The following is a 9,889-nucleotide window of genomic DNA, read 5'->3' as shown; positions in this document are numbered from 1 at the left end:
GCTAAAAACATAGAATAAAGCTGGAGGGACTGAGTTTCTCTATACAAAAGGGAAGAATTTTGCTAGAGGGAGTCGTTTTGACAAAAACCATAAGAACCATCAAGACCAACCTTCCTTGAAGTGTTTCATTTGTCACAAAGAGGGACACTTCAAGAGGAATTATCTTGAGAAGGGAAAACCCTATAGAAGGAATTCAAGGAAGCAGAGGGACAATGACAAAATGACAGGTGATACGTTGATTTATCATGCGATGAAAGGATGTGTGGATGAGATGATCATGCAAGTTTTCCTAACAAAGCCCAAGTATAAGCCTTCTTAAGGTCCTGGTAAGTCCAGGGTCGAAAGCAAGGATTACTAAATAGATATGCAATAGACTTTCTTATCCTATTACGATGGTGATTTAACTTTGATTTTCTAATGCGATGGAATTAAATGCACAGCGATGAAAGGGTAGTGGTGTAACAAATATGGGATAAAGGGGTTGAGAAGAGGTTTTGCTAGCATTTTTTAAGATATTGTACAAGTCATGCGATCATGCTATACACAAATATTAAGCACTACATTTCTCAATGCATAATGACACATTTCCTATGTCTAGGATGCATGTGATGTGTATGAAATGCAGTAGATAGAACTTATTTCCAAGTCTCTACTCTTTCTTATGCGATCTAATCTGACTCTCTCAAGCCTAGATTCTGTCTTTAGACTACAATCTCAAGTACTTCAAAGGATGAATGAAGCATACATAAGACAAGATGATCGCATAAAGTGCATAACTTAAGTCATGCTAGCTAAGTACTTCTCAACCCATTCTCAAATTTAGCTATTCATACATGGTGTGAAGAGACTGAGCATAAATTGAAATGAAGTTTTCATTCTTGCAAATAAAGTGTTTAAGTACAAAAAAATAAATGGTGTGAGTATCAAGCCAGGTAAGCAGTATCTTGCTTCCTCTAGTGTTTACACTACTCTTATCACTTCAATTCTTTCCTAAGTTGTAAACTTTTTCTCTCGCAAGGGTTTGATGTCTCTCCTCCGTTCTATTTTTGGCAATCTCTTGACCTCTCCAAAAATTAATTTCTTCCCAAGAATTCCCTTCCCTCGGCTTCGCCTCTCTTCGCTTCACTTCCCCCTCCCCCCATTTTTTAAATCCTCCTGATTTGGTAGCATTGGTTATTTATAGACTTCCAAACAAAACAGTTTTTCTCACTAATGATTGCACCATCTGATAATCACTGGAAGTTCAATATATTTGCAACGGTCTAGTCTTCAACGGCCATCAACTGAGTTTCTGGTTTGATTGTCATCGGCTTGACGTCCCATCACATTTTATTACATTTGGCCACTGCCTTTATGTAAGGTCATCACACGATCATCTTTGAGGTACCCTTGGATCGTAAACTCAAAATGCGCTATCACATTGTTCCTGCATAGAATAACTCAATTTAACTGCTTTTATGTGATGATCATTAGCGATCTCAATTTTGGCGCAATCAATCGTAATATTGCCTTATTCATCCTCGCTTTCTCCCATTGTTTTAATAATTTGAGCTTTAATAACTTGTATTTCTACTAGTTATCACACCCTCAAATTTAAAACAATGTTTGCCCTCAAGCATAAAGTAAAGATTTCAAATTTTCAAAATTTCTATCCTAATCTTTTCCTAAAATATTTCTAACCTTTAGGGACCACGAGCTTAATCTTCAAAAAAATCTTTACTCATTTTCCAGGTCATCGCATGATTTATTTCAAATTTTATCAAACCGGGTGTTCAAGTGGTTTTGGCCTTTGCATGATTTAGATATTAGTTTTGTGATCTTGCACTGATCCGAGTGCCCAACCTTCGTTTTGGCTTGCCCCCACGGGTGTCAAGTGGACATCCAACTACGATTGAGGCGCTCTTTTCAATCAAAACTCATGCCCATCTTTTTATTTGGCAGTGGAGTTGCGATCACTTAGCTTCTACGTTGATCACAATTCCCACCTTCATTTTGGCTTGCTCCCATGAGTGTCATGCAGACATCCAACTACGAGCAGGATCCGATCTCAACACTAAAATTGAAATTCTATCAAGGCTGAAAATAACATCCCCCAAATTTAAAACGCAGCAATGTCCTCATTACTGAAAACAAAATAATTCATGCGATGGACTAAAATTTTTTTGTAAAAATAGTTTTGAAGTAAAGCTGGCAGACCAACTAAATTTTAGAAATGCTTTGTGAATCGAATGTCCTGAAATTAATCTGACGCTAGTTCATGCGATAAGAAAAGAGGCATATATTTCATCATTGAAGTCGTAATGGGCAAAGGATGAATGCGGTGATCAAATAAAGTAATCAAAAATTCAGAATTGAGCCAAAATGAGAGAGAATGCGATAGTAGAATTCAATAATATTAAATTGAAACTAAGAAGTACAAGGATTGAAATAAGATGAGGCAAGGGGGGACACGACCCCCAAATTTAATTTCGCCTGCATTATTTTGATCGCAATAAATGAGTGTGACGGAGTGATGTGATGGGCTTAAAACATGCAATCGGTTGAGCTTTTGAAAGATAGTATGAAGAAAAGAGTTGACAGTCATAAAAAGTAGTAAATATGAAGAAAGTAAAATAGATTATTGAAAGAAAAACAGAAAAGGATACACAAAAGGATATACTTCATCCTTGATGAATGTATGCCGCTTATTATCGCAAGGACTGAGTGTTTCTTCTTTATTTTGGTTTACCCAAGTCAGTGGAGGTTTTCTCGCGTTGGAAATCGTAAGAGTTAAACAACATGCAGTGGAAGTATCAAGGATCCATAAGAATTCTAATTCACTAATTTTGGCAAAAACTAAAGCATGCTCTTCATAAAAATGGATTTTCAGAACATACCTTTGATGAACTCTCCAAGAAAACGTCTGTTCAGCTGCTATCTTCACTTGATATCAACGTGAACCACTTCAAAGAATTTCCTACTATGCTCTTGGATCTTTAGGCAGAGTTATGGGACTTAAGAACAGCTTGAAGATGTGAAAAAACAAGAAAAGCTCACAACAGCAAAATTGAAGAAGGCAGTTTCTTCTTTATTGTAATTCTTCTTTCAAAATTCTATATTCCTTTTTTTTTTTCTCACTTCTTCTCCAACAACCCCAATCTTCTTTATATAGTTAGATGAACATGCAAAGTGATGGAGTGCATGACTTGCAGCTCATGCTTGGAGAATCAAAGTAGAGAAGATAATAGTTTGTGTGTGAGCATAAAGATGATGATAATGGAGAAAACTCTTTTTCCATTTTGTGCAATCATGCAAAATGTTTTTCCATTTTCTTTTTAAAATATAAAATGACTTTAAATAATTTTCATTCAAAAATTTATTTCATAAATTAATTTAATATCAAATATTAAATTAATTTTTGCACAATAATCATCTTCATATATTTAAATCATATTTAAATATTTATTCTCTTATTCCGTTTAATTTGAACGTTTCAAATTAATTTCTCAAGCTACCCTAAAGCTTACCCATTTACGAGCTAGTAAGGGGATCTAACGGACCTACAGATCATGGGCTCCAACGATCCGAGATTAATCAGCTAAACTCATTAGACCGATCTAACCCCTATTTGTTAACTAATGGGTGATTCCACTAAAGCCCATAGCTGAACTCTCCTCACTGTACATATATTATGTCCGCTTGATATAACCATGATTAGTAAGTTAACCCTTCAAAGGTTGCTCGTAATAATGGTTGGGTCGAATCTCTGCTTTACCCCCAAAATTACCTCTTGTTTCTTAAGTTCCACTGATCCCCTAATGAACAATTGATTTGTGATTCAATCAACAAATCGAATCCTTATCAGCCCAATGAGAGGGTGAGGCCTCTTGTTCAAGACCCAGAATCAGCACTTGAAGGGAACAACCTCTTTACTAACCTTAATCGGGTAGGAGTGAATTCCCTCTTGCACCCTATGTTCCTAACTATTCATTCGGTATTATCCCCAAAATGGTAAGCTTATTGAGTAGAGGCAATTGGTCTACTCTCACCGTTTGTAGATCAAAGGATAATCCCGAACAAATAGGAGTTCATAGTTAGCTCAGGATTAAGGTTAAGTTACCTAGGTCATTGCTTCGAAATAGTTAGTCTTAAACAGTAAACAATGTTATAAAGTAAGAGTGACAGGTTTCATGGTCCGATCTTGCACAAAACACATTTGCATAGGACACCCCCACTCCTCATGTCTCAACATGCACGAATTAGGATCACTTCGTATGTAGCACTTTACAACACTTTGTAACAACTACAGAGTAGACCGCATCCAATAGTGTTACCAGAATAAGGTACCCAACCTTATTAATATATTATAGATCATTTTGACTATTTACTCGAACCTGATCCACTTGTATGTCTCCATATAAAGTTCAAGTACTCATATAATAGTCAAGGGACTTAGGTTAATTGGATTTCTAAAAAACAATATATTCAACAACAACTTTATCGAATTCTCAGAATAAGTTCTAATGTTTACAAACCACGAGTTTTAGGACATAAAACCCAACAAACTCCCATTTGGACTAAAACTCCAGTGGTAACTTATATATTTGATATATAAGACTGAGTTTCTGAGTTTTATAGAGAAATACAATAAACTAGGGCATCCCATACCCATCGTTTTACCATTTGGTATCTCATACCTGATATTTTTCCCACTTGCCCTAGGTTAATTATTAACTTCTGGCATTTCTAGTCTTTACTAGATCATTCTTAAACACTTTAGCCGAGAGAATCATTGAATATTAGTATACAAATAGGTTTCTTATGGAGAATGCATCTATTTCTCAATAATGGCGAGGAAACACATTTTCCTCCCACTACATTGAGGTACTCTCAACTCTTTGATTAAGATGGTCTGACCTGCCTCAACAACTCTTATTAACAGTCAGAGCTAGAAATCTTAAATTCATTATACTTCGATCTAGCCAAAATGGATTTTCACAGGACACCCCCACTTCTCATGTCTCAACATGCACGAATTAGGATCACTTCATATGTAGCACTTTACAACACTTTATAACAACTACAGAGTAGGCCACATCCAATAGTGTTAACAGAATAAGGTACCCAATCTTATTCATATATTGTAGATCATTTTGACTATTTACTCGAACCTAATCCACTTGTATGTCTCCACATAAAGTTCAAGTACTCATACAATAGTCAAGGGACTTAGGTTTATTGGATTTCTAAAAAATAATATATTCAACAACAACTTTATCGAATTCTCAGAATAAGTTCTAATGTTTACAAACCACGAGTTTTAGGACATAAAACCCAACAGAAATCCCCTCCATGATACAACTTTACTCTTTGTCCATTCATTTTAAATGCGTTGGTCAATTCCATCGCTCCATGCGGGAATACTTCCTTGATTATGAAAGGCTTGGACCAACATGACTTTAGTTTTCCAGGAAAGAGACGCAACCTAGAGTTGAACAACAATACCCTTTGACCTTCCTTGAGGTTTTTCTCATAAAGACACTTATCATGTCATCACTTGGTGCATTCTTTATAAATTTTGAAATTTTCATACGCTTGTAATCTCCACTCGTCCAGCTCTAGTAGTTGAAGTTTTATCTCTTCTCCTGCAGCCTTAAGATCAAAGTTAAGTTTCTGAACTGCCCACATCGCCTTATATTTCAGTTCCAATGGTAGATGACAAGCCTTTCCAAACACCAACGCATAAGGTGAAATGCCTATGGGTGTCTTATAAGCAATCCTATATGCCCACAAGGCATCGTCAAATTTTATGGCCCAATCCTTCCGCGATGGATTCACCACCTTCTCTAAAATTGATTTGATTTCTCTGTTTGAAACCTCTGCTTGTCCATTTGTTTAGGGGTGATATGTGGTGGCGATCTTATGGTGGACATTATATTTGATCAACAGTTTGCTAACAATGCGATTCACAAAGTGGGTCCCTTCGTCACTTATTATGGCACGTGGAGTGCCAAAACGAGTGAAGATGTTTCTCTGTAAGAACTTAGAGACTGTTGCCGCATCATTTGCAATGCATGAAACAACTTCAATCCATTTGGAAACATAGTCGACGACCAATAGAATTCATTTATGACCATTTGATGATGGAAATGGTCCCATGAAGTCTATTCCCCAAACGTCGAATAGCTCCACCTCCAATATGATGTCCATTAGTATCACATTTTTTTTCTAAAATGCTTCCAGTGTGTTGGCATTTATCGCATTTCATGGAGTATTCTCATGTGTCCTTAATCAGAGTGGGCTAGTAATAACCACATTGTAAAAAATTTTCCGCTGTGCACTGTCCACCGAAATGCCCTCCATAGGGTGATTCATGACATTGAAACAGTATGCACTAGAAAGCAGTCTCTAGAACACAAAGTCTCAATATCTGGTCTGGTCCCTTTTGTAGAGATTTGGATCGTCCTAGTAGTAAAATTTACATTCATGTATGAGCCTTTTCTTTTGATGGGATGTGTAGTTTTCAGGGAATTGTTTGCAGACCAAGAAGTTGACAATATCCGCATACCAGGGTAGTTCTTCAATCTTAAGCAACTGCTCATTAGGAAATGAGGCGTTCACCACTAATTGGATGCGATCCACTTCTGGATTTTCTAATCGCGATAAATGGTCAGTGACCTTGTTCTCTGTTCCCTTTCGATCGATTATTTCCATATCAAATTCTTGGAGTAGAGAACCCATTGGATTAGTCTAGGCTTCGCATCATTTTCTATCATCAAATATCTTATCACAGAGTGGTCTGTGTGGACAATCAATTTTTTCCCCAACAAATAAGGTCTTAATTTTTCAATCGCAAAAATCACCACTAAAAGTTCCTTCTCGGTGGTGGTGTAATTCGCCTGCGTGGAGTTTAGCGTTCTGCTAGTATATGCGATGGGGTGTAGCATTGTCTTTACTTTTTGTGCCAAAACTGCCCCCATCGCATATTCGCTGGCATCGCACATCAGTTTTTTATGGCTTCGCCCAATCAGGTGCGTTCAGAATTGGCGTTGTAGTCAAAGCGTCTTTTAGTGTTTTGAATGCAGTGAGGCAGTTTGAATCGAAATCAAAGGGTCTATTAGCTTCCAACAACGCATTCAAAAGTCGAGCGATTTTGGAAAAGTCCTTCACAAACCTTCTGTGAAACCTCACGTGTCCTAGGAAACTCCTCAAAGCTTTCACATTCGCTGGAGGTGAAAGTTTTTCTATAGCTTCAATCTTTGCTTTGTCCACTTCTAACCCATTCCTTGAAACCTTGTGCCCTAGCACAATTCCTTCATTGACCATAAAATGACACTTTTCCTAGTTCAACACCAGATGAGATTCTTCACATCTTTTCAGTATTCTCTCCAGGTTTTGTAGACATATTTCATGTCTGTGCATAGACTGAGAAATCATCCATAAAGATTTCAATCGAGTCTTCAAGGTACTCAGAGAAGATCGCCATCATACACATTTGAAATGTATTGGGTGCATTGCATAATCCAAAATGCATGCGACAAAAGGTGAATGTTTCATATGGACATGTGAACGTGGTCTTTTCTTGATCCTCAGGTGTGATCATAATTTGGTTATAGCCTGCGTACCCATCAATGAAGTAAAAATAATCATTCCCCGCTAATTTTTCGAGCATTTGATCAATGAAAGGTAGGGGAAATGATCTTTCTTTGTCGCCGTGTTGAGTTTCCTGTAGTCCATAAAATCTGCCAACCCATAACGGTCCTCATAGGGATCAATTCGTTGTTTGTGTCTGTCATCCCACCCTTTTTGGGAACACATTGCATGGGGCTGACCCACGTGCTATCTGCGATAGGGTAGATAATGTCGGCATCTAACCATTTGATGATTTTTTTTACAACCTCTTTCATTGCAGGGTTCAGTCTGTGTTAAGGTTTTATTAAGTCCTTCTGATTTTCTTCAAGCCGGATTCAATGCATACAATAAGTTGGGCTGATACCTCTGATATCTACGAGCGTCCATCTGATCGCTATAATATATTTTTTTAAAACACTGATCAATGTGATTTCTTTTTCTTTAGGTAACACAGAGGATATGATGACTGGTAAGGTTTCATTCTGGCCGAGAAATACGTACTTCAAGTGGGTTGGTAGAGTTTTTAGGTCTAGTGTAGGTGGTTGCTCTAAAAAGGGCTTCTGTGCTTTTCTTTCTTCATTCAAATTTAGCATTTCATCATTTTTCAACATCTCTGTTATCGCATGGCAAGTCTCAATGGATGTTGTTGCATCCTCTCTTTCTTCATTTTCTTCTTCGGACTCCTAATTTTCAACGTAAGTTTGTTCATCATCGAAATCTCATAAGCCTTCCTCATCTGGGAACTTCATTGCCTTGATAATATTGAATATGAGCTTCTTTCCATTGATGTTCATTGTGATTTCTCTCTTGTGCACATCTATTTGAGCACGACCAGTAGGCAAGAATGGTCGTCCTAATATGATTGGAACATCTTTATCCGCCTTATAATCTAAGACAATGAATCTATCTATTGTTACCAAGACATCCTTTAATTTCCCTTTAGGGTGCACCAAGGATCTATCGGCGAGTTGAAGAGTCACCATTGTGGGTGTTAGCTGTCCCACATTCAATCTTTTGAAAATTGAAAGGGGCATTAAGTTTATGCTTGCCCTATGATCGAATAATGCTTGACCAATGTAAATTCCTCCTATTGAGCAGGGTATTGTAAAATTGTCTGGGTCGCGCATCTTTGGTGGAATTATAGTGTTGTATTCTTGTGTCGATGCCACCGTGTTGAATCTTCCCGTGCTTCTCTTATTTGAGACAATGTCCTTCAAAAATTTCGCATACACCGACATCTGCTCTATTGCTTCTATGAATGGAATATTGATGTGCAATTGTTTCAAAATTTCCAAGAAGCGTTGATATTAGCCTTCATCGTTATGTTTCTTTTTCAGTCTTTGAGGAAATGGAGGTAGTTACACTTCCAATGTTTCATGGTTTGGAGGCTTAGAGATGGTCGCATCTTCAGGTTCCCTAGTCTCAAACTCCTTTGGTTCAGTTTGTGATAGAGACTTTTTTATTCAATCGCAAGTTGCTCCTTTGACTCGGTCTTGCAAGGATCCTTTCTGACTTCTATCGTTGCCTTTCCACTTCTTAAGGTGACTGCTTGGCAATGTTCTTTCCCGGCATTCCCTGAATTGCATGGAAGCCCGGTTGTGTTAGGCAATGTCCCTTGGGGTCTATTCTTTAGCTCTCCCGCAATTTGTCCCATTTGAATTTCCAAATTGCGAATGGATGTAGCTTGGTTTTGAAGGACTGTTTCATTCTTTTCGATGTATAGCTTCAACAGGTTTTCCAGGGATGATGAGGATGGTGGTTGAGAACTACTAGCTTTTTTTTGTCCATTAGATCTATGGAAAAATCCTAGCGCCATAAGCTGACTGCTTTGCTGTTGGTTGTTCTTCCAAGAAAAATTAGGGTGATTTCGCCACTTCGGGTTGTAAGTGTTTGAAAAATGATTGTTTTTGACAAAGTAAACTGATTGAGGATTTCGTGGGCATTCCTCAAAAGAATGAGATTCTTCATGTAAGACACAAATGGTGCTTGTTTGCTCTATTGCATTGATTTGCCCATTTCGAGCTCCTGAATTGTTTATTGCGATGCCTTGCAACAAGTTTATCATCAACTTCATCTGATTTTGTAATGATGCGATGACACTATTACTCGAATTACCTTCTTTGGACTTCGTTCTTTGATTGCTTTCTTACCAATCTTCATGGTTTTTTGAGATGCGATCAAGAATATTCTTTGCTTCATCATATGTTTTGTCCAGAAGACCTCCTACTGCTGCCGCATTGGCAACTATCCGCGATGTAGAGTTGAGTCCATGATAGAA

At 37.6% G+C, this 9,889-nt stretch overlaps 2 protein-coding genes across 2 annotated transcripts; both read right to left on the bottom strand.

The window, feature by feature from the left end:
- Positions 1-5,532: 5,532 nt before the first annotated feature.
- On the bottom strand, positions 5,533-6,720 carry LOC120090566. The gene is made up of 2 exons (XM_039048294.1): positions 6,548-6,720; positions 5,533-5,758 (listed from the first exon to the last, which is right to left on the bottom strand). Exons 1-2 carry the CDS (start codon positions 6,718-6,720, stop codon positions 5,533-5,535), a joined length of 399 nt encoding a protein of 132 aa, XP_038904222.1.
- A 1,610-nt stretch (positions 6,721-8,330) lies between these two features.
- Positions 8,331-8,849, bottom strand: LOC120090565. The gene has a single exon (XM_039048292.1). It carries the CDS (start codon positions 8,847-8,849, stop codon positions 8,331-8,333), a length of 519 nt encoding a protein of 172 aa, XP_038904220.1.
- Positions 8,850-9,889: the final 1,040 nt, after the last annotated feature.

This window comes from Benincasa hispida, chromosome 11, assembly GCF_009727055.1.
Source record: "Benincasa hispida cultivar B227 chromosome 11, ASM972705v1, whole genome shotgun sequence".
NCBI lineage: Eukaryota > Viridiplantae > Streptophyta > Magnoliopsida > Cucurbitales > Cucurbitaceae > Benincasa > Benincasa hispida.
This window is presented reverse-complemented; position numbering and strand designations above follow the sequence as displayed.

Bases quoted from the DNA above. Each gene is read 5' to 3' on its own strand.
- LOC120090566 (XM_039048294.1), bottom strand. From the start codon at position 6,720: ATGGGTTCTCTACTCCAAGAATTTGATATGGAAATAATCGATCGAAAG. The intron at 5,759-6,547 runs GTATGCGGATAT...GTGGGCATATAG, and splicing joins AAGATTGAAGAACTACCCTG to GATTGCTTATAAGACACCCA.
- LOC120090565 (XM_039048292.1), bottom strand. From the start codon at position 8,849: ATGTCGGTGTATGCGAAATTTTTGAAGGACATTGTCTCAAATAAGAGA.